This window comes from Triplophysa dalaica, chromosome 3, assembly GCF_015846415.1.
Source record: "Triplophysa dalaica isolate WHDGS20190420 chromosome 3, ASM1584641v1, whole genome shotgun sequence".
Classification (NCBI taxonomy): Eukaryota; Metazoa; Chordata; class Actinopteri; order Cypriniformes; family Nemacheilidae; genus Triplophysa; species Triplophysa dalaica.
This window is the reverse complement of record NC_079544.1, coordinates 4,362,408-4,387,056: the sequence shown is the minus strand read 5'-3', so window position 1 is coordinate 4,387,056 and position 24,649 is coordinate 4,362,408. Positions and strand designations below refer to the sequence as shown.

The 24,649-nt window shown below is 35.8% G+C and overlaps 4 protein-coding genes and 1 gene segment (V, D, J or C); all 5 read right to left on the bottom strand.

The window, feature by feature from the left end:
- Positions 1–8,170: 8,170 nt before the first annotated feature.
- Positions 8,171–10,238, bottom strand: LOC130416611 (uncharacterized). The gene is made up of 4 exons (XM_056742283.1): positions 10,199–10,238; positions 9,822–10,118; positions 9,242–9,518; positions 8,171–8,174 (listed from the first exon to the last, which is right to left on the bottom strand). The coding sequence occupies exons 1-4, from the start codon at positions 10,236–10,238 to the stop codon at positions 8,171–8,173; spliced, it is 618 nt and encodes a 205-aa protein (XP_056598261.1).
- Positions 10,239–10,349: 111 nt separating this feature from the next.
- Positions 10,350–12,557, bottom strand: LOC130416595 (uncharacterized). The gene is made up of 4 exons (XM_056742280.1): positions 12,518–12,557; positions 12,141–12,437; positions 11,561–11,837; positions 10,350–10,356 (listed from the first exon to the last, which is right to left on the bottom strand). The coding sequence occupies exons 1-4, from the start codon at positions 12,555–12,557 to the stop codon at positions 10,350–10,352; spliced, it is 621 nt and encodes a 206-aa protein (XP_056598258.1).
- A 1,201-nt stretch (positions 12,558–13,758) lies between these two features.
- LOC130418256 (T cell receptor alpha variable 20) lies at positions 13,759–14,335 on the bottom strand. Its single transcript, XM_056744293.1, has 2 exons — positions 14,261–14,335; positions 13,759–14,156 (listed from the first exon to the last, which is right to left on the bottom strand). Exons 1-2 carry the CDS (start codon positions 14,301–14,303, stop codon positions 13,807–13,809), a joined length of 393 nt encoding a protein of 130 aa, XP_056600271.1. The 5' UTR covers positions 14,304–14,335; the 3' UTR covers positions 13,759–13,806.
- Positions 14,336–14,445: 110 nt separating this feature from the next.
- On the bottom strand, positions 14,446–14,876 carry LOC130416579 (T cell receptor alpha variable 22-like). The segment is given in 2 exon segments: positions 14,446–14,756; positions 14,837–14,876. Coding segments are annotated over 2 exon segments (351 nt in total).
- Positions 14,877–18,276: 3,400 nt separating this feature from the next.
- LOC130417703 (gastrula zinc finger protein XlCGF8.2DB-like) lies at positions 18,277–23,067 on the bottom strand. Its single transcript, XM_056743420.1, has 3 exons — positions 22,674–23,067; positions 20,311–20,427; positions 18,277–20,194 (listed from the first exon to the last, which is right to left on the bottom strand). The coding sequence occupies exons 2-3, from the start codon at positions 20,363–20,365 to the stop codon at positions 19,239–19,241; spliced, it is 1,011 nt and encodes a 336-aa protein (XP_056599398.1). The 5' UTR covers positions 20,366–20,427; positions 22,674–23,067; the 3' UTR covers positions 18,277–19,238.
- Between the last annotated feature and the right edge of the window lie 1,582 nt (positions 23,068–24,649).

Below are 24,649 nucleotides of genomic sequence, written 5' to 3'. Positions count from 1 at the left end.
CAGCAGTTCTCACACTTTTAAGGCCACGTAGCACTTTTAAAGATCAAATCTGAATATTCAAGTACCACCTTGTCACAACTATTGAACTCATGTTTTTTTTTTCGGCATGAGCAAGTAAACATGAGCAACAGATAAAGGACGACGTCAGCAGCAGATCATCGAAAACTGAAAATTCGGTCATCATTTATTCCCTCTCTTGAGACTGACTAAATTTTTATATTCTGCTGGCCACAAATGAAGATATTTTGGAGAATGTTACCAACACCATTGTTCAGCGTTCTTCAAACATTCTTCAAAATATCTTCTTTCATTGCCTGCAGAATATAAAAAGTAATACGGGTTTGAAATTACATGACCGAATTTCCCTTTTTGGGTGAACTCATCTATGCACAGAGGTCAGAAATCATTTCTTGTATGAATGATTTTAATGCCATAGTTGCACATCAACTACACGAGTGCATCGTCCTATGCACTCCCACCTCTTTAAATCTGCACGGCGTGAAAAGGGGAAAATCTTGTTTTGTTCGGAGCAATAAAAAACATGAATCCTCAGAAAAATCTTGCCTGAGTTCATGTATGAAATGGGTAATATTCCAGTAATACAGGAATTCATAGAACACGTCATCATCAGTCACATCAAGACTTTCATCTGTCCAATGACAGATGGGTCGATTGCAGAGCAGCCTTACAAACTAATAACTTCAACAATTGAAAAACTTATGACGTAATTAAAAAAAGTACCTTTGTTTTAGCACCTATGTATTATTGCTCTTGTATGACATATCGCTTATTCCTCCCTGAACTCTCTGTAAGTCGCTTTGGCTAAAAGCGTCTGCTAAATGACTAAATGTCAAATATGCAAAGAGCTAACCATTTTTCGATTATGATTACAATGCATTACTGTAGCTTCTTTTAAAAGAAGTGTAGTCAAACATTTTGAAACACTCAACCTTTTGAAACGATCAAGGTTAGTTGTCTTTAGATCTTCAGTAGTTGGATGGACTTCCAATCATTTATAAAAATGTGTAATTTACAGTATTAGGAGTTGAGAAAACAGATTGCAAGCAATTGAAAACATAAGCAGCATCAGTGGCACAAAAAGAGCAAAAACAGTCAAAATAGAGTTGTCTACGGCTGACTAATAAAAAAATAAACACGCTTTCATAAACATGTTTTTTTGAATGTCATGTGACAGTATCTAAAGTGCTATTCCCGTCTACACACATAAACTGTCACCTTAAAGTGGAATAAGGCAACAGAATAAGACTCATAAAGGACTGTAGGTGGATTACACGTAACTGTGCATCTTGTGACCTTTAAATGAAGAGAGAAATGTAAATACGAAAAACACACATATTGAAAAACCATGTACACGGAAAAAGTCTGACAGCCTTTTCCAACAGTTACACAGACACAAACTAGAAATGAATGTCATTATCCACCCCTGACTGTTACAAAAGTACAGCTTTGAATGTGCATTTCAGATGTATTGCTAACACTTTCCTTGAACCATGTATGTATAATGCATTATAAAGAGTTATTAAAGGGTCAAATGCATTATATGTAATAGCAATGCATTATATGTAGTTGTAAAGAATTATAATTTAAAATGTGTAGTGTAACAATGAATTTATGTAACATGTGTTATAATGTATTAACTGTAATGACAATTATTTATAAGACATTACAATGCATTAAAAGGTGAATTACAATGCTTTAAAACGACTTTTATAATGCATTATACATACATGCTTCAAGGAAAGTGTTCCCGATTTATTCTTTCTAAGAATATACTGCATTTGAAATGGATGCATTGTGTAGTGAAATGTGTTTCTTAAATCTCCAGTGCAGACATTGTTTAGGACTCAAGCAGTTTTTTCCAATCGTTTTATTTTGTCAGAATAACATCACTATTGATTTTTTGCATGCAATGTAACAAAATGTTTAACATTATTTACATATTATAAAAAAATAAAAATAAAACACAGCAACATAATTTCTGTAAAAAGTCACCTAAAGTCTTAAAAATAACCCCTGACACCATTCTGAAAGTAGGTAAGTAGGATGATTGGTATCACGAGTTTTCATGTCAGTATTATTTTTTTCCACAGGAAGTGGGCGCTGTGCAGAAATAAGAATGAGCATCTCACTTCCTGCTCGCGTCACAGACGCCTGCGGTTGTTCTTCTCTTCTGCAGGCAAGACAGGATGTGTGTTTGTGTGTGTGTTTGCGCATGTGCCTTTGTGTGTGTGGGTGGGTGACAGAAATGAGGACAGGAAGACTGATGCACCTTGCACACTTTGCACCTTGCAAAGAGAGCAAGAAATGTAGGACATGCATGACTTTGGTCTATTGCAAACCTTATAATATGTCACCATGTAGGCCCAAAGGTTCCCTGCAACATTTATGTTTAAAAATGGTTATTAAACGATGTTATTAGTGAAATTTATCAAATCAAATAGCGCATTAGGGTGAGTATCCTGTTGGTAATACATTCATGTGATGTTTTTTTTATTTTAAAGGTTTTCTTGCATGTTTTGTGATAAGCACCCTAGCCATTTAGGTTAAATCAATAATAAAATAAAACAAATAAAAACATGCAGACGTGTAAAGAGAGATCTCTTTTTAAATGCAAAATGCAATGTTGTGTTTTATACTGTATTGCTATTCATTTAATGTTCAGTATATTATTAACAGCAACATTTTATAATAGGTTACACTATATATACATCAACAAAGAATATGCAAAATACATTCAAGTCATGCACATATCTCTTAACTTTCACCATGCATCAGTGGTTTGGACTTATTCTTCAGTATATCAGTCCAACTGCTGGCTAGTGAAAGACAGTGACAGAAGCCTCCAATGAGGGCACAGATCGAGATTATTTTCACACTAAAATATAAGCAGCCACTGACACCTATTGACATTATTTAAGAACTGCAATTCTAGATTACCAACCACATGTAAGAGCTCAAAACAAACACTAGATGGCGCCATTGCATTAATCATAGACTTGCTTGTCAAGTCTTAAACCTGTTGTGTCTTTAATCTCTGATCTGAAGTCTCTATCATGGTTGATATGGGCTTCATGTGAGAAAATTAATTGTTCAAAAATGATTTAATAAAAACACTTAATGAATGAAATGTGCATGGTTTTCAACTTGGTTCCACAGAAAAGAACTAGTTAGGAGTAGACCTTATATTGTGACATTGGAGTAGCTTTTTAAAATGTGCCTTAAAGGTCTTTGTCACCATTAGATGTCTTCACTTAATCCACATAAAGCAGACCATTATTTAAATATTCTTTGTTACCATTTCATATTTAACAAGATACATGGACTAGAAAAGCTGATAAAGCTGTACAGAACCATGTAGTCAATCGTATATAACGTGGTCTGATTGGTATGTTTGTCAATTTGCTTTCTTAAATTTCATTAAGACTGTGCATGTTATTAAAGTAGGCCTAAGTCTACACTGTTTGTAGGACAAATAGTCTTTAATGCTATTTACACTGTAAATAATGGAAAGAAAATGCTTTTCATTGCTGTTTACACTGTGTGAAACAAATAAATGCTATTTGTGAGAGTGTACACTAATATTCAAGAACAGACACATTTTTTTTTCACATTTTTACAACTTCTCAAAATAAATAAACATGATGTCAGGGGAAATGAAAACACAGATTAAAGAAAATACACCCAGAGAACAGGTTTGTCTTCTCCAAAAGAAGAAAATGTATTCATAGTAAAGCGCCTGATCAGAGACGCCCCCCTATAATCGTTTACACCTATTATTATTATTACACAAAATATTGCAGCAATCTTTTAAGCTTTAAAGATGAACTTTTATTGGTTACATTTATTTCAACAAACAACACAGCCTATAGCTCATTGTGACCCTCAACACACATGCACGCACGCTCACAAACACACACATACCAGAATTTCAACCAATTTCTTATTTGAACAGAATTTGAACTTTTATTCTTAATACATAAAATAACATTATAGAAAAAATGTCATTAAAAGACATCAATTGAGTTATATCAACTTTTCCCTTTGACCTCCTGTTAGGTTAGCTTGCCCTTATTTTTAATATTTTTGACATTTCTTACAGTAATTTTTGTTTTACGTACTTTTAACAAAACTTAGGTTGTCTCCTTCATTTATTTCAAACAACATTTCACAATAACACATATTGTGCTAAATTAGACCCATGTAACACAACCAATGTGTTATTAACACATCCTTTTTGTGGGAGTGTATCGCCCCCTAATGTCTACTTGCAAAACTGAACCTTTGATGATTTATAGACAACAAAATAATGAACAATAAGTACATGTTTGCTTTAAGTCTTTTAATATAAAAAAATACTTTCTGCAGGTAAAGACATTTAAAATGAAGAACAACTTATTAAGGGGAATTGAGTCGTGGAAGAATCTGAACACTTGTTTGTGCATCAATATTATTCACTTTGCACCCAATATGCTTATAAAGCAAATTATAGAAACTTATGAAATGTATCGTTCAAACAAACAAACAAACAAACAAACAAATAAAATGCACAAACTAATGTATGTTTAAATTAAGGTTCACTGTTAAAAAGGATGTGTTCATTTTTAACACATTGTTTGTGTTATGCCATTAAACATTAAACATTGCGCTGTGTTGCATTTGTTGCATAAAAAAAACTTTTGTGTTAAAAGTAACACAAAATGGGTTGTAGAGATGTGTTCAGTTCTTCACTAAACATAAAATGTGTTGTTTTAACAAAACTGTTTTAGAGTATTATGCACTTATCTCTATCATAAAGGTCTTATGAAACCAGTAACCAATCCAGCTGCATTATTTATAATGCAATGCATGCTTGATACAGCATACAACCTTCTTGCCAAGTTAAAGCCACAATATGTAATATTTGGACCGCTAGATGGCGCACTTAGAAAACAACAACAAAAGGCGAAGCTAAATCACGTCATATAGGAGAGTGGAATTATGGGACATGTCGTTCTCACCATCCAGAGGCGTAAGGACGTCGCCCATTATGTTCACGGACGAGGTAATTCATTTATTTTATTATAATTAATCATATTAGCTGCAAGAAACATGCAATGTAATGCTATGTTAGCCCGCGACTTATATTGGACTTTGTCAATTGATTTGGTAGCGTAATGCTACACAGTTTGACCTGCTTAAAACATTTATACAGTCGTCCTTTAAAAAGGAAATTGAATCCCACAACATTTACAAGTAACATTATTGGCTACATATTTGTGTGAAACATATACTGTATTACATATACTGTCACTGCATTCATAACTATTCAAATATCTGTACATGAGTATTTCGTGTACTATAAAAAAAGTGCTTACCTGTCTATTAAAACACATGCGAAGATCTCTCCATTTAGAAAACGCGACGCCGATATTAATCCTTGTTTTATTTCATCGTTTGTCCATAAACCCGCTTGCCTCATTCGGCCTATTTACACATTTTGGGGGTTCCTTTACTCGCCAAAGAGTAATCGTGATCCATAATAACAGAACAACAGATACTGCGTCCCAGATGCTGTACAACCACTTTTTTATGCATTTGCGTGTTGCCGTAGTTTCTACAACCGGAAACTGAGGTTAGTGCGGAACACCGGATATTAAGTCACTGATATGCAATAAGCGAGACAATTATTTTAAATAGGAATTTCTCTGAATTTGCACATTCTTGGGAACATTTGGGATAACGTAAGTACACAACTGCATGAAATATATCACACATGTGCAAGTGATTTTTTTATATTTCATAACAAAATTATTTCCATATTGAGGCTTTAACATACAAAGAGTTATTATCACCATTCACCAGGAAAACATTTCATCATTAAACTTGAAAGACTATTTAGTTGTTTAACCATATACTGACAAGATAAATTGCTCTGTTTACAAAGTCTTGAAACTTCTTTAGACCTAATTTGCTTCAGTTATTGAGTGCATCATTTTTTATTTACTTAATATATATATAAAAACCATGAAGTAAATCTTAAACAATTAGCAACTACATAAATAAACTTCATTCATATTTAATCAGTAGGCCTACTTAATGCAATTGTCACTTGTTTGGGGGATAAAAATTACAGTAATAAACTGCAAAATGTAAAAGATGGGAGTAAAATCATGGAAAACACATTTTTCGTTTCTAAATATTACGTTCCACGTTTTTTTTTACATCGTATTAGGCACTACATTACATTTTATGCCTAGAAAGTAGGACATCGCAATGTTTTGCCATTTTCATATATTGGATGTCTTCACTGTAAACTTGCGATTTAAAGTGAGTCTAATAAGTGCTGTATGATTATACTGTATAACATTTCGGTTAGTTTCGGTTAAACAAACAATAAATAGTATATGCAACGTCAGGTTGTTTGAAGACACACTCCTGCATGCCAGTCCGTCAAACAGCAGATGGCGCTGTTGGCCTTCTTCTGCCACATCAACGTGCAATGTATAGCTACAAGTCGGATGGAGAGAAAGTCAAAAGGATGGACAAGGACAGTTTGCATGAGCAACCAAATATAACTAAATACAACAGTAAACAGACCTGTAATATACTAAATAAAAACAATTAATGCATGCACAAATACATTAAAGTATAATTTAATGAAATAATGTTGTTTAATTTATTGTTAAAAACAAATAATTGACTTAAGCCTTGACATTTTAGTGTCTGTGTCAAATGCGTGCCCGGATTTGGTCCAGAAATTATTATATAAAACGCTGTTGCCTAAAAGTGTGCCCACTTTGTGTAAATTGAAGGAGAAACTTAACTGTGAAGATTTCATACACTTAACTTGACTCATATAAATCATCTGAAAACCGTAATCTTGATGTTTTGCCTGAGTTAAGTGACAAAGCAAATGAACACTGCTCAGTGTCTGTATGATTGCACACTACACAGTCTATAAAGTGTTGAATGAGATATCCGTTCCCTGCCACCAGAGATTGCCACACACCAAATCACCCCGGACTCCATTTCCCAAGATCCCCTCTGATTACTACACCTGTTTACTGATTACTATCACCCAATCCCTATAAACCGTTATACACTGCTCAGTATTGTTTGTTCCACAGCGTTATCTGACACTGGATTATCTTAATAATAATATATTAATAAAGCTGCATTAGGGTCCAGCCCTTCCTTCCCTACTCATATTAAACATGAACATTTGCTGTTGACAAACAGAATCTCTAAAGAAAAGTACAAAAAACAACAACTATTGACTGACTTACAGTCAGACAACCTTATGAACACATTAAATTAGTCAAGATCTCAGAAGACGAGACTTAAACACGAACACCTTTACAGAAGACACAAGAGCAAAGAATCTAACCTATTGATACAGTAAACACGGATCACTATAGTGACTTTAAACAAAACAATTAAAAAACATAAACATCTGTACATTTTAAGATCTTTAATACACATATGAAATAAGTGATGTCTGTAATAATTGAAGATGGTAGTGGTGTTTGTCCAGATGTATAATTCTCCTCTGATGAGATTTGGTCAACAGCCAGTTGATGCTGTTCAGATGAGTCAAGTTAAGTGAACGATTCTTTTTTTGATGTGCATCAATGTGTGGATCAGATCTGGGATGGATACTTAGCCAGAAACAACCATGTTGTCGTCCACAAGTGAGGAAGGAAAACTTGCTAGATGGGAGATTCATCCTCAAAATGGTTCTTTCACACAGTCATCTCCTTATGTGGGAGGGCAGTAGTACACTGAAAAAAAAACTCAAGACAGCATCACAAAAATAAAAAGCAGTTTATTTATTATTCTGTATGTTGCATGGAGATGTTGCATAGAGATGTCGTAGAGATGTCGTAGGTTACACTGCAGAATCTCTCACTGCTGTGGAACATATTTCAAGTGTAACACGATTCTGTCCTTTATGAAGTTTGATTGACATACGAGGATGAGGTGCATTGGCTTCCCTCACATATTCAGAAATTTCATCAATCAATAATAGAAACTCCAGACTGGATCCTGGTTTTTGTTGGTACCAGAGCAAACTGTCTACTGATCCAGAATATTTACATGATAAAGTAACATAATCATCCTCCATTAAAACATGGTGCTGTTATCTGGTTCAATGGCATTCTGTGTAGTTTCACCTGTAACAATGTTAAACATTTTATGAAATGAAAGCAAGAACTACAATAATAAACCATTCGAAACAAAATCAAATACATCACTTACCAAAATAGGTGAAGAAGATGAACAGAACGAGCAGCGGCATTGTTTTTTTAGATTTATATATAGAGAAGTGACACATATTTCTCTCACAACTTTAGAATGAAGGCTGTCACTTGTCCTCTGCAATTCCTTTCCCTTCAGCTAACACCGCCCACTTCATTTATTCCTTTATCAACATCACTTACTCGACTTGAGAAAGAATGCCTTCAAAACATCTGCATCGTTCTCTGTTTAACAAACAAACAATTTAATACATCATTTGTGATTGAACAAATCATGTCAAAATATAAAATATGTTTCTGAATTGATATGAATCACTTACCTTGAAGAGTAAATATCTATTTAACTGTATGCTCTGTTTAAATCTACAGAAGTGAAACATGGACTCAAATGATTCACAGAGCTTCATCTTCTGGCAGATCTTGTATTTGAGATACACATCTGTGATCTTAATGAAGAAAAGTTGTATCTGTATTCGTTTCATACCGTGTCTGCAGATGTGAAGTATATGAAACATTGCAAAAAACCCTTTTCTTAAACTGCTGTAATTTTATTTTGTTGCGTGGAGCTGTGTATTTACTGTATTACTGTGTGCATGTGTTTTTGTCATAGAAAATTGTATAGCATAATGATTTTAATTGTTAATTATAGTGTTTTTATTTTAGCATGTAAAACTAAAAGACAAGAATGTGTGTAATATTCCTTTAAAATCATAGTTTATAGGGAGAAAAGTAAAGGAATGAGGGAAAGGACTCTGGCAGAAAGGGACACGATCTCTACATAAATGGTAAACAGTCATATGTGCCAAAGCCTTGTTTTAACAAAAGATAATATTGCCTAGTACAGACAATGAAACGACATATGGAGAAAGGTGGTTCTCCTTAAAAATATTACGAATGCATTAAGTTACAATCAAGAGTAGATGTGGTTTTTGTAGAGTGTTGTTGTGTTTTGTGTCACTGTGGGCTCCAGGGCGCAGTAATACAGAGCAGAGTCTGTGACTTTAACAGAGGAGATCTCCAGATATACGTGTTTATCATGAAGTCTGATGCTCATATGTGCTTGAGGTGGAGTAGATTTGGTGATATGTTTATCGGACTCCCTAATAAGCACTAGAAACTCTGGTGTTGATCCAGACGTCTGCCGGTACCAGTGAAGACTGATAGCTGATCCATCATATTTACAGGACAGAGTGATGTTGTGTCCTTCAGTTATAAACACAGATGAGTTGTCTGGTCTGATGGGATTCACATTAGCTTCACCTGCACAGACATGAAAAAATAGATTAAAAATCAATTACAGATTTGCATTAAAACACATTTTTAATCAATATTTTAGTAAGAATGAGGTGGATAGAAATACTTACAGTAGCTGAAGGTAAATATTAAAACAAAAGAGATGATCGACATTGTTCAGTAGAGATTCAGTGACTGTATTACACTATGTCAGTGTTTTCACTGATTTTCTTTGTATGAAGTTTGCAGTACAAAACATTAAACTCCTCCCTCACACATTACTTCTGTGCAAACATGTGTGTGATGTTGGCTGTGGTCAGGTTTTTCTACAGTGTGTTTGTGTGGGTTTCAGGGCACAGTAATACACTGAATGTGTCACTTGTGTGGAGAAGATGCTCAGATCCATACGTTTGACTTCTTTATCAGCTGCGGCATACAGACCAAACTCTGACTGACCACTGAGCTCAGTGTGAAGAATGAGAAACTCAGGTTTGGATCTGGGATACTGACGGTACCACTGGAAATTATTGACATAGCCAGTGTAGTTGCAGGACAGAGTCACGTTTTCTTCTGTCAAAACATGTTTCTCTGTGAAGAAGGGCGTCAACACATCTGCATCAACATTCCCTGTTTAATAAAAAGTAACATAATGAGCCAAATACAATTGTACTTTTACTATCTTTTAAATATGATTGTATTTCACTAACCTTTAAAAACAGAAAGAATCATCAGGATAAAGAGCCGCATCTATACTAATAACTGACAGAAACACATTGAGTCAAGATCTACAGTTTTCTACTACACAATATGTCTCAGAGTTTATATCTGTGTGCTGTTTTACAAACTTATCTGACAGCTCTACCTCCTGGAGGAAGACACATTTGTGTTGATGGTTTATTTCTTATTCAAGAATGAAGAGTATGAAATAAAATGAGGATGAGGACTTTTGCAATTTGTTATCTTCACTTATGTGTATATTTTCATTAAGACATGTGAAGGGTCACTAATGGTGTGAACTGTCATGTGTGTCCCAAGACAAGCTATCTGCATAACATATTTTCTTTATACTAAATATAACTGAGTATTTATTAACTAATATTAATTCATTAATAAAATATATTTCTAAAGAATAGATGTTATTTCTCTCACAACTTTAGAATGAAGGCTGTCACTTGTCGTCTGCAATTTCTTTCCCTTCAGCTAAAACCGTCCACTTCATTTATTCCTTTAACAACATCACTTACTTGACGGCCAAAACATGTTTTTGGAGAATGACATCGACACATCTGCATCAACATTCTCTGTTTAAACAAACAAACAATTTAATTCATCGTTTGTGATGGAACAAATCAAAGCCTTTAAAAATATAAAATATGTTTCTGAATTGATATGAATCACTTACCTTGAAGAGTAAATATCTATTTAACTTTATGCTCTGTTTAAGCTACAGAAGTGAAACATGGACTCAAATGATTCACAGAGCTTCACCTTCTGGCAGATCTTGTATTTGAGATACACATCTGTGATCCTAATGAAGGAAAGTTGTATCTGTATTCGTTTCATTTCATACCGTGTCTGCAGATGTAAAGTATATGAAACATTGCAAAAATAACCTTTTCTTAAACTACTGTAATTTTATTTTGTTGCGTAGAGCTGTGTGTTTACTGTATTACTGTGTGCATGTGTTTTTGTCTTAGAAAATTGTATAACGTAATGATTTTAATTGTTAATTATAGTGTTTTTATTTTAGCATGTAAAACTAAAAGACAAGAATGTGTGTAATATTCCTAAAAATCATAGTTTATATGGAGAAAAGTAAAGGAATGAGGGAAAGGACTCTGGCAGAAAGGGACACGATCTCTACATAAATGGTAAACAGTCATATGTGCCAAAACTTTGTTTTAACAAAAGATAATGTTGCCTAGTACAGAAAATGAAACGACATATGGAGAAAGGTGGTTCTCCTTAAAAATATTACGAATGCATTAAGTTACAATCAAGAGTAGATGTGGTTTTTGTAGAGTGTTGTTGTGTTTTGTGTCACTGTGGGCTGCAGGGCGCAGTAATACAGAGCAGAGTCTGTGACTTTAACAGAGGAGATCTCCAGATACACTTGTTTATCATGAAGTCTGATGCTCATATGTGCTTGAGGTGGAGTGGCAGGTATAACAGTTTGAGTAGACTCAACAATAAGCACTAGAAACTCTGGTGTTGATCCAGACGTCTGCCGGTACCAGTGAAGACTGTAAGGTGATCCATCATATTTACAGGACAGAGTGATGTTGTGTCCTTCAGTTATAGACACAGATGAGTTGTCTGGTCTGATAGGATTCTCATTAGCTTCACCTGCACAGACATGAAAAAATAGATTAAAAATCAATTACAGATTTGCATTAAAACACATTTTTAATCAATATTTTAGTAAGAATGAGGTGGATAGAAATACTTACAGTAGCTGAAGGTAAATATTAAAACAAAAGAGATGATCGACATTGTTCAGTAGAGATTCAGTGACTGTGTTACACAATGTCAGTGTTTTCACTGATTTTCTTTGTATGAAGTTTGCAGTACAAAACATTACACTCCTCCCTCACACATTACTTCTGTGCAAACATGTGTGTGATGTTGGCTGTGGTCAGGTTTTTCTACAGTGTGTTTGTGTGTGTTTCAGGGCACAGTAATACACTGAATGTGTCACTTGTGTAGAGAAGATGCTCAGATCCATACGTTTGACTTCTTTATCAGCTGCGGCATACAGACCAAACTCTGACTGACCACTGAGCTCAGTGTGAAGAATGAGAAACTCAGGTTTGGATCTGGGATACTGACGGTACCACTGGAAATTATTGACATAGCCAGTGTAGTTGCAGGACAGAGTCACGTTTTCTTCTGTCAAAACATGTTTCTCTGTGAAGAAGGGCGTCAACACATCTGCATCAACATTCCCTGTTTAATAAAAAGTAACATAATGAGCCAAATACAATTGTACTTTTACTATCTTTTAAATATGATTGTATTTCACTAACCTTTAAAAACAGAAAGAATCATCAGGATAAAGAGCGGCATCTATACTAATAACTGACAGAAACACATTGAGTCAAGATCTACAGTTTTCTACTACACAATATGTCTCAGAGTTTATATCTGTGTGCTGTTTTACAAACTAATCTGACAGCTCTACCTCCTGGAGGAAGACACATTTGTGTTGATGGTTTATTTCTTATTCAAGAATGAAGACTATGAAATAAAATGAGGATGAGGACTTTTGCAATTTGTTATCTTCACTTATGTGTATATTTTCATTAAGACATGTGAAGGGTCACTAATGGTGTGAACTGTCATGTGTGTCCCAAGACAAGCTATCTGCATAACATATTTTCTTTATACTAAATATAACTGAGTATTTATTAACTAATATTAATTCATTAATAAAATATATTTCAAAAGAATATACGTTATTTCTCTCACAACTTTAGAATGAAGGCTGTCACTTGTCGTCTGCAATTTCTTTCCCTTCAGCTAAAACCGTCCACTTCATTTATTCCTTTAACAACATCACTTACTTGACGGCCAAAACATGTTTTTGGAGAATGACATCGACACATCTGCATCAACGTTCTCTGTTTAAACAAACAAACAATTTAATTCATCGTTTGTGATGGAACAAATCAAAGCCTTTAAAAATATAAAATATGTTTCTGAATTGATATGAATCACTTACCTTGAAGAGTAAATATCTATTTAACTTTATGCTCTGTTTAAGCTACAGAAGTGAAACATGGACTCAAATGATTCACAGAGCTTCACCTTCTGGCAGATCTTGTATTTGAGATACACATCTGTGATCCTAATGAAGGAAAGTTGTATCTGTATTCGTTTCATTTCATACCGTGTCTGCAGATGTAAAGTATATGAAACATTGCAAAAAACCCTTTTCTTAAACTGCTGTAATTTTATTTTGTTGCGTGGAGCTGTGTATTTACTGTATTACTGTGTGCATGTGTTTTTGTCATAGAAAATTGTATAGCATAATGATTTTAATTGTTAATTATAGTGTTTTTATTTTAGCATGTAAAACTAAAAGACAAGAATGTGTGTAATATTCCTTTAAAATCATAGTTTATAGGGAGAAAAGTAAAGGAATGAGGGAAAGGACTCTGGCAGAAAGGGACACGATCTCTACATAAATGGTAAACAGTCATATGTGCCAAAGCCTTGTTTTAACAAAAGATAATATTGCCTAGTACAGACAATGAAACGACATATGGAGAAAGGTGGTTCTCCTTAAAAATATTACGAATGCATTAAGTTACAATCAAGAGTAGATGTGGTTTTTGTATAGTGTTGTTGTGTTTTGTGTCACTGTGGGCTGCAGGGCGCAGTAATACAGAGCAGAGTCTGTGACTTTAACAGAGGAGATCTCCAGATACACTTGTTTATCATGAAGTCTGATGCTCATATGTGCTTGAGGTGGAGTGGCAGGTATAACAGTTTGAGAAAACTCAATAATAAGCACTAGAAACTCTGGTGTTGATCCAGACGTCTGCCGGTACCAGTGAAGACTGATAGCTGATCCATCATATTTACAGGACAGAGTGATGTTGTGTCCTTCAGTTATAAACACAGATGAGTTGTCTGGTCTGATGGGATTCACATTAGCTTCACCTGCACAGACATGAAAAAATAGATTAAAAATCAATTACAGATTTGCATTAAAACACATTTTTAATCAATATTTTAGTAAGAATGAGGTGGATAGAAATACTTACAGTAGCTGAAGGTAAATATTAAAACAAAAGAGATGATCGACATTGTTCAGTAGAGATTCAGTGACTGTATTACACTATGTCAGTGTTTTCACTGATTTTCTTTGTATGAAGTTTGCAGTACAAAACATTAAACTCCTCCCTCACACATTACTTCTGTGCAAACATGTGTGTGATGTTGGCTGTGGTCAGGTTTTTCTACAGTGTGTTTGTGTGGGTTTCAGGGCACAGTAATACACTGAATGTGTCACTTGTGTGGAGAAGATGCTCAGATCCATACGTTTGACTTCTTTATCAGCTGCGGCATACAGACCAAACTCTGACTGACCACTGAGCTCAGTGTGAAGAATGAGAAACTCAGGTTTGGATCTGGGATACTGACGGTACCACTGGAAATTATTGACATAGCCAGTGTAGTTGCAGGACAGAGTCACGTTTTCTTCTGTCAAAACATGTTTCTCTGTGAAGAAGGGCGTCAACACATCTGCATCAACATTCCCTGTTTAATAAAAAGTAACATAATGAGCCAAATACAATTGTACTTTTACTATCTTTTAAATATGATTGTATTTCACTAACCTTTAAAAACAGAAAGAATCATCAGGATAAAGAGCCGCATCTATACTAATAACTGACAGAAACACATTGAGTCAAGATCTACAGTTTTCTACTACACAATATGTCTCAGAGTTTATATCTGTGTGCTGTTTTACAAACTTATCTGACAGCTCTACCTCCTGGAGGAAGACACATTTGTGTTGATGGTTTATTTCTTATTCAAGAATGAAGAGTATGAAATAAAATGAGGATGAGGACTTTTGCAATTTGTTATCTTCACTTATGTGTATATTTTCATTAAGACATGTGAAGGGTCACTAATGGTGTGAACTGTCATGTGTGTCCCAAGACAAGCTATCTGCATAACATATTTTCTTTATACTAAATATAACTGAGTATTTATTAACTAATATTAATTCATTAATAAAATATATTTCTAAAGAATAGATGTTATTTCTCTCACAACTTTAGAATGAAGGCTGTCACTTGTCGTCTGCAATTTCTTTCCCTTCAGCTAAAACCGTCCACTTCATTTATTCCTTTAACAACATCACTTACTTGACGGCCAAAACATGTTTTTGGAGAATGACATCGACACATCTGCATCAACATTCTCTGTTTAAACAAACAAACAATTTAATTCATCGTTTGTGATGGAACAAATCAAAGCCTTTAAAAATATAAAATATGTTTCTGAATTGATATGAATCACTTACCTTGAAGAGTAAATATCTATTTAACTTTATGCTCTGTTTAAGCTACAGAAGTGAAACATGGACTCAAATGATTCACAGAGCTTCACCTTCTGGCAGATCTTGTATTTGAGATACACATCTGTGATCCTAATGAAGGAAAGTTGTATCTGTATTCGTTTCATTTCATACCGTGTCTGCAGATGTGAAGTATATGAAACATTGCAAAAAACCCTTTTCTTAAACTGCTGTAATTTTATTTTGTTGCGTGGAGCTGTGTATTTACTGTATTACTGTGTGCATGTGTTTTTGTCATAGAAAATTGTATAGCATAATGATTTTAATTGTTAATTATAGTGTTTTTATTTTAGCATGTAAAACTAAAAGACAAGAATGTGTGTAATATTCCTTTAAAATCATAGTTTATAGGGAGAAAAGTAAAGGAATGAGGGAAAGGACTCTGGCAGAAAGGGACACGATCTCTACATAAATGGTAAACAGTCATATGTGCCAAAGCCTTGTTTTAACAAAAGATAATATTGCCTAGTACAGAAAATGAAACGACATATGGAGAAAGGTGGTTCTCCTTAAAAATATTACGAATGCATTAAGTTACAATCAAGAGTAGATGTGGTTTTTGTAGAGTGTTGTTGTGTTTTGTGTCACTGTGGGCTCCAGGGCGCAGTAATACAGAGCAGAGTCTGTGACTTTAACAGAGGAGATCTCCAGATATACGTGTTTATCATGAAGTCTGATGCTCATATGTGCTTGAGGTGGAGTAGATTTGGTGATATGTTTATCGGACTCCCTAATAAGCACTAGAAACTCTGGTGTTGATCCAGACGTCTGCCGGTACCAGTGAAGACTGTAAGGTGATCCATCATATTTACAGGACAGAGTGATGTTGTGTCCTTCAGTTATAGACACAGATGTGTTGTCTGGTCTGATAGGATTCTCATTAGCTTCACCTGCACAGACATGAAAAAATAGATTAAAAATCAATTACAGATTTGCATTAAAACACATTTTTAATCAATATTTTAGTAAGAATGAGGTGGATAGAATACTTACAGTAGCTGAAGGTAAATATTAAAACAAAAGAGATGATCCACATTGTTCAGTAGAGATTCAGTGACTGTGTTACACAATGTCAGTGTTTTCTCTGATTTTCTCTGTATGAAGTTTGCAGTACAAAACATTTAACTCCTCCCTCACACATTACTTCTGTGCAAACATGTGTGTGATGCTGGCTGTGGTCAGGTTTTTCTACAGTGTGTTTGTGTGGGTTTCAGGGCACAGTAATACACTGAATGTGTCACTTGTGTGGAGAAGATGCTCAGATCCATACGTTTGACTTCTTTATCAGCTGCGGCATACAGACCAAACTCTGACTGACCACTGAGCTCAGTGTGAAGAATGAGAAACTCAGGTTTGGATCTGGATACTGACGCTGCCACTGTAAATTATTGACATAGCCAGTGTAGTTACAGCACAAATTCACGTTTTCTTCTGCCAAAACATGTTTCTCTGTGAAGAAGGGCGTCAACACATCTGCATCAACATTCCCTGTTAAATAAAAAGTAACATAATGAGCCAAATACAATTGTACTTTTACTATCTTTTAAATATGATTAAAGACTAACCTTTAAAAAGAGAAAGAATCATCAGGATAAAGAGCCGCATCTATACTAATAACTGACAGAAACACATTGAGTCAAGATCTACAGTTTTCTTCTACACAATATGTCTCAGAGTTTATATCTGTGTGCTGTTTTACAAACTTATCTGACAGCTCTACCTCCTGGAGGAAGACACATTTGTGTTGATGGTTTATTTCTTATTCAAGAATGAAGAGTATGAAATAAAATGAGGATGAGGACTTTTGCAATTTGTTATTTTTACTTATGTGTATATTTTCATTGCGACATGTAAAGGGTCACTAAAGCACCAGGATGAATTCTGAAGTGTTTCGGGCAATATTATCTGCTCATATTCAGCCAAATGCTTGAAAACTCATTGGACGGCGCTTCACAGTGCAGATGGACAATGACCCAAAGGATACTGCAAAAGCAACCAAAGAGTTTCTGAAGGGAAAGAAGTGGACTGTTATGCAATGGCCAAGTCAATCACCTGACCTGAATCAGATTGAGCATGCATTTCACTTGCTGAAGACAAAACTGAAGGGAAAATGCCCCAAGAACAAGCAGGAACTTAAGACGGTTGCAGTAGAGGCCTGGGCGAGCATCAACAGGGATGAAACCCAGCGTCTGGTGATGTCTATGCGTTCCAGACTTCAGATTGTAATTGACTGCAAAGGATTTGCAACCAAGTATTAAAAAGTGAAAGTTTAATTTATGATTATTATTCTGTCCCATTAGTTTTGGTCCCTTAACAAGTGGGAGGCACATATGCAAACTGTTGTAATTCCTACACCGTTCACCTGCTTTGGATGTAAATACCCTCAAATTAAAGCGGACAGTCTGCTGTTAAAGCACATCTTGTTCGTTTCATTTGAAATCAATTGTGGTGTTAGAATTGTGTAGAAATGTTAGAATTGTGTCCGAATGTCCAAATATTCATGGACCTGACTGTATTTCTATTTCTACAAAATAATTCTTGTTTTGCAAAAAAAACAGATCAGTTGATGAAGAATAAACAGTGATGAACGAATAGCAAATATTAGGTCTGGATTTACTTTTATTGTAAGCATGACCAAAATTGCACATCTGTGATTATTACAAAAAATAAGCATAACAGTAACTAAAACCGTATGAGTATAACTTTTTTTATTGTAGCTATAACATGCACATATTACTAGAAAACATTATTTTATTTACAATTGCAATTAAACTCTGTGACCTTATGTTCTTTCATGATGAATAGCACTGCACCCAATCCAGATAAGATCATTGAACCATGATACAAGATGAAGGTCATTTCAATCGCCGGGTTTCCATCCAAAGTTGCGAATTTAGCTTTTGCGCAGAATTAGAATATTGCATAAAACATTTGCGAATAAGCACAGTTTCGATCTAACTACTCAACCGTCACTTCCTAAAAACTGCAAATAAGTATCAGTATAAAAAGTAATTTAGGCTACCAAATATTGAATAATTTTCATATATATACTTGTGCAGTTAGACGATTACGATACACAACAAATTCTTGACTCGTGACAGTTCTGAGAGGCAATAACAGAAATACTTGATGTCTTTCCTTTGGCATTTAAAAATGACCATAACAACATTTCTGATGCTGTGTAACAAGATCAGTACTCTGGTTAGTCAGATTATGGTATCTAATAGGGCAGATTCGAGACATTTTGGAGGAATTTATCCTGCAAATGCGTTTCGATCTTCCATTTTTCGCGAAGCATACAAACTTTTTTGTGGATTAAGGGTTTTTAATTCGAAATTTGCCGTTTCCATTACTCGTTTCTGATGCAAAACTTCAAAATGCGAATAAAACCAGAGTGATGGAAACCCGCGTAATGACCACCAACCAATAACATTTGATTAGATTCTCATTTGCACTGCCAAAATGATTTTTTAAAGCACACAGCTACAGCGCACCCAAAAATTAACACGAAAGCCAAGGGTCAAGAGCCCAACTCAAGGAAACACTGATCACCATGATGGTGACTTTTGTTAGCTGGGAACATTCTTAAAATGTTTTCAAACACCTCAAAGGAATGTTCTTGTAACACACTTCTGTAGCTGGTAAAGTGCTCTTCAAGCTGAATTCTGGAAGTCTTTCTTTGCATTCTTTGCACTTGCGCCCTTTTTCCTAGTGTGACTTTTCATGTGCATCGTCAAATTGTGTTTTTGTATGTAACCCTTTCCACACTCTGTGCATGTGTGTGGCCGCTCTCCAGTGTGAGTTTTCATGTGATTCTCAAGACTGCATTTCTGTCCGAAGCTCTTTCCACAGTAAACACACACGTATGGCCGCTCCCCAGTGTGAACTCTCATGTGGATCTTCATACTATATGCACATGTGAAACTCATTCCACACTCTGTACATGTATATGGCTGCTCTCCAGTGTGAATTCTCAAGTGTCTCTCAAGATTGCCTTTATGTGTGAAACTCTTTTCACAGTGAACACACGGGAATGGACGCTCTCCAGAGTGAATTCTCAAGTGGATCTTCATACTATTTCTGCTTGTGTAACTCTTTCCACACTCGATACATTTGTGTGGCCGCTCTCCAGTGTGAATTCTCATGTGATTCTCAAAACTGCCTTTCTGTCTGAAACTCTTTCCACACTGAACACATGTGTATGGACGCTCTCCGGTGTGAACTCTCATGTGGATCCTCATACTATTTTCGCTTGTGAAACTCTTTCCACACTCAACACATTTGTGTGGCCGCTCTCCAGTGTGAAGTCTCAAGTGGTACTCCAGGCCGCTTTTCTGTATGAAGCCCTTTCCACACTCGGTGCATGTGTATGGCCGCTCACCAGTGTGAATTCTCATGTGTTTCTCAAAACTGCTTTTGTGTCCAAAACTCTTTCCACACAGAGCACATGCGTATGGACGCTCTCCGGTGTGAACTCTCGTGTGTGCTTCAAGATTTCCCTTCTGTGTAAAACCCTTTCCACAATGAATACATGTGTATGGCTTTCCGGTGTGAAGTCTCAACTGAATTGCAAGTGTTTCTTTGTCAGGATCTTCAAGTTCTATCAGGTCTGAAATGAAATTAATTAAAAATATGAATGAAAAACAAACACATTTTGGGGATTTTTGTGTCATTTTCACATTAAGACCATAAAATCCTAATAGAATTGAGGAGTGATCTACCAACCTCTTTGTTCCTCAGTATGTTCATTCATCGTTCCACATGTGTCTGTATCAGTCATGTTGAAGGGGTTCCTTCACTTGTAGAATAACAGGAAATATTTCTGTATTCCAATCCTGATCTCTGTGTGGTCAAAATCAATCCATCAATCAATAAACACATTTTCAAGGTAACAACTTCAAGCTAATCATAGTCAAAAAGCGTAAAAATTGTATGAACTGTTTCCCTTTGTAAACTGCTAGACATATATTTGTGTCTGTGCCTTGTGCAACTTTTCTGTCATGAGGAAAATCCAAAGCATGATTGTGGGTGAATCAATATTAGAAAACAAAACAAATGTCATACTGTATCAAAGTTATTTACTAGGACTTCATTATATGATGCTGGAAATGTACTTGTTAAATCCATTATGTTTATTGATTTGCATTATGTATGATTGCAATAAAACTGAGCATGTATAAATTCAATTACATTTGCAAATATAGCTGCAAGCAGCAAGTCAGGTTCAAGCCCCAAAAAATGTCCCAAAGACAAATATTTTGGACATGTCAGATGATCAGATAAATTAAACCAACATCCGTCAGCAGCACTAATTTAATTATGTCTCAGACCCTACCCGTTTGACAAAAGTGCCACGACTCGAACCGCACCTGCATTAAATATATATAATGCAGAATAAACAATTTCTTGTCTCATGCAGTATGCAACAAAATATCAGGAATTCCTGATTGATGCATTTTTTAAAATGTAGTAACTCAATATGGGAGAGACAACCAAGAGTGAATCCCCTATAATATTGCTGGGTAATAGTAGACATTCTATGTTTGATTAGTGATTTGTGAAATGATGTTTTATTTATGCTCAATTGTTTTAAAATAGCCTATAGTGTTAATGTGACATTCAAAACTTATGGGCTAATCTTGAGGAGATCAGAAAAGTGACCAGAAGCATGATGAGCCAAGACGTTTATTTCAATTGTGATAAAGTGCATCGAGTTCTCACTATAGCTGTCTATCAGTTGCACAAGATTGGCTTCAATGCTCAACGCTCCAAAGTGCGCTGCAATTAGAAACCAGTTCTACAGACAGAGCTTGAACACAAATGTGACCCTGGACCACAAAACGAGTCTTAAGTAGCACACCAACATTTTAAGTAAAAGACAAAAATACATCGTGTGGGTCAAATTGATCGATTTTAGTTTTTTGCCAAAAATCATCAGAATATCAAGTTAAGATCAAGTTCCATTTAGATACTTTGGAAATGTCCTACATTAAATAAAAAAAATATGTTTGCGAATGGATGGCCTGCTACAGTGCCTCCAATTAACAACTTCAAAGTCAATTTTCTCCATATATATTTTTTGTTACTTCAGATTCCAAAATAATATTCTAAATATCACAAGGTACATAATCTTGAAAAAATCTGGGAAAGTAATGGCCGGTGAACGATAGCGTTTCATTTATTCTACTCCACAAAGCTCCGTTGCAGACATTTGACAACCGAACGCAAATCACCGAAGGGCGAAGGACACTAACAGGGAATCATAGCAGCACTGTTTGGAATACACAACGACAGACTTCAAATACTAAAGTGTTTAATGCGTGAGAGAGCCAGGACCTGATGAAAACACGTAACACGTTTTTATTAAATGCTTGGATCACAATGTTGTGACGTTTTATATACATTTTTATGCTATCAATGTCAATGCAAGTCCAAGTCAAGTTGGAAATGAATTAATATCATTTTTTTTACACACAAAAATTTGAATTATTGTGATCAGTCAGTGTTTGCTTTACTTGGTCTCCTGATCCTTGGCTTCTGTTAAGCTAACAATTGTATGAATTATTTAAATTAGAGTCTTGGAAAGAACAAATGTGCAATAAACCGACATGCACAAGGACAGGTTTGTTGTATTTATGACTATAATCATAAAATGTTGTAAGAATATTGAATAATTGATGACTGGTGTCCTGACTATATGATATTATCTATTAATGAGACTGCTGCAGAGTGCATTCAACGACTATTATTTATGAGATGAATGTAGGTTTATAAAATATATAAGAAGAACTTCTGGTAATAAAAACCCACATTTAAGCATGTTAACATCACTAAAGGGATTTATTGTTTTTAATTAAGCGACCGACCTAAAATAGAAAGAGTCAAGCATGACCTGCATGTAAATTACATATGCTGAACACCTTTTACGTTACCGGAAATGACTGAGCCGCGTCGAGGAGAACGTTAGACTTACGTTACGTGCAAGTCCATTACGCTCAAACGTATGCAAAAGACTTGGATGATAAAACTAGCCTTCCGAAATATTCAGAGCAAGCCCTAAAACAGCAACACTCATGTAGTGCACTAACCTGTTTTGAAGAAGATATTGTTCTCCTGCAGTTCTCACAGCCTCCTCCTCTTCTTCTGTTGTTATAACTCTGTCCCGACCATCTCAATTGCTGCGTCCGAAATCACGTAACGTTACACACGAAGTAACGTTGCGTTCGTTTTTTTCTGAATGTGTGTAACTTAGTTGTATTAACAACGTCCTATTAAAAGAAAAGCCTGCAACCATAAGCTAAAAAGCGTAACGGCTAATGCTAACACCACGGCTTCAGCGGAACGCAGGAAAGGAGACCCATAGATGTCAATGAGGTTTGTTAAGCGTTACGGGTTCTCCGATTGTGAGTATTTCAAACCCTTGTATAGATTTGTGGTATAAATGCGATACATCGTACGCCATATATTTACGTGATCCTGTCACTTCTTTTTCTTTTTAATGGCGGGTGGCAATTTACGTGTGAGGTGCACATGCGCCACCTACTGTACTGGAGTGTGGCCAGGAGATGGAATGCAACAAATGCAGCAATTTTAAAGCGTTGCTAGACTATACCTAGACTTGCGCACAATATTATAAAGAAATTCTGACCAATACTTAATTATGTACTTTTTTTACAAATAAATATATGGACTATTGTGGTTAAACAAGATTAATTACTTTTTTTAATGCATTTGGCAGACGCTTTCATCCAAAGTGACTCACATCACACATTTGTTTCTAACTGTGTGCAATCCTCTGGGATCGAACCCATCACCTTGACGATTGACGTTGCCAGTCCCATCAACCAGTGAGACACAGCTAGCATTTAATACAGCAAATGTGAATGTGTCAGTTTTCTGTTGAGCAAGGAAATAATGCACAAAGTTACAAATGTAGGCTATGTTATATTTACAGACAACAGTAGGATACATGAATAAAACATGAGAGAATAAATAAATAAAATACATTTTAACTTTTAAACAAAAGAAACCGTATTCTTCTATCTTCACTTGATCTTTTTTTATCACTAGTTAGATCTGGGTAGGTTTGTTAAAAAATGCATCACTTTGATTAAACACTATCTTCAAACTTACAATGCAGGGCAGTGAGGTGAGTACCCTGACTAAATGGTGTCAGGAGAACCACCTCTCACTCAACATCGACAAAACCAAGGAGCTGGTGGTGGATTACAGGAGACAGAGCAGAGAACACACACCCATCACCATCAACAAGACACCTGTGGAGCGGGTGAGCAGCTTTAAGTTCCTCGGCGTTCACATCACCGAGGATCTCACATGGTCTGCTCACACAGATGCAGTGCTGAAGAAGGCACATCAGCGTCTCTTCTTCCTGAGACGGCTGAGGAAGTTTGGAACGAGCCCCAGAATCCTCAGATCCTTCTACACCTGCACTGTGGAGAGCATCCTGACCGGCTGTATCACCGCCTGGTATGGAAACAGCACCGCTGGCAACCGCAGGGCTCTGCAAAGGGTCGTGCGAACTGCCCGCCACATTGTTGGAGGTGAGCTTCCCTCCCTCCAGGATATCTACACCAGGCGGTGTACAAGGAAAGCTCGGAGGATTATCAAAGACTCCAGTCACCCGTCCCATAGACTGCTCTCTCTGCTGCCCTCAGGGCGACGTTTCCGCAGCATCCGATCCCGCACTAGCCGACTGAGGGACAGCTTTTTCCCTCAGGCTATCAGGCTAATGAACAGTCACAAATAACTCACTTACATCACACTCCCACTCACACAACATGCCATGCACTGCACTCTAACACAGTTCAACTGGACTACACGCACACACTGCACTAACACAACCTATCTGCTATCACTGGACACCATACAATGCACATCCACGACACTGCATATGAATAAACTGTTGCACCTCTGCACAACTATCTGCTGCTCAACCAATCTGCTGTTAATTTATAACCTGTTGCACCTCACATTATTACTATGTATGGACCACATTATGTATAGATACTGTACATAATGTGGATGTGCCCATACGGTGTATAAT

Bases quoted from the DNA above. Each gene is read 5' to 3' on its own strand.
- LOC130416611 (XM_056742283.1), bottom strand. From the start codon at position 10,238: ATGCGGCTCTTTATCCTGATGATTCTTTCTGTTTTTAAAG. The intron at 10,119-10,198 runs GTTAGTGAAATA...TTTATTAAACAG, and splicing joins GATTCTTTCTGTTTTTAAAG to GGAATGTTGATGCAGATGTG. The intron at 9,519-9,821 runs GTAGAAAAACCT...ATGTCTGTGCAG, and splicing joins GAAACCCACACAAACACACT to GTGAAGCTAATGTGAATCCC.
- LOC130416595 (XM_056742280.1), bottom strand. From the start codon at position 12,557: ATGCCGCTCTTTATCCTGATGATTCTTTCTGTTTTTAAAG. The intron at 12,438-12,517 runs GTTAGTGAAATA...TTTATTAAACAG, and splicing joins GATTCTTTCTGTTTTTAAAG to GGAATGTTGATGCAGATGTG. The intron at 11,838-12,140 runs GTAGAAAAACCT...ATGTCTGTGCAG, and splicing joins GAAACACACACAAACACACT to GTGAAGCTAATGAGAATCCT.
- LOC130418256 (XM_056744293.1), bottom strand. From the start codon at position 14,303: ATGTCGATCATCTCTTTTGTTTTAATATTTACCTTCAGCTACT. The intron at 14,157-14,260 runs GTAAGTATTTCT...ATGTCTGTGCAG, and splicing joins AATATTTACCTTCAGCTACT to GTGAAGCTAATGTGAATCCC.
- LOC130417703 (XM_056743420.1), bottom strand. From the start codon at position 20,365: ATGACTGATACAGACACATGTGGAACGATGAATGAACATACTGAGGAA. The intron at 20,195-20,310 runs GTTGGTAGATCA...ATTTCATTTCAG, and splicing joins ACATACTGAGGAACAAAGAG to ACCTGATAGAACTTGAAGAT.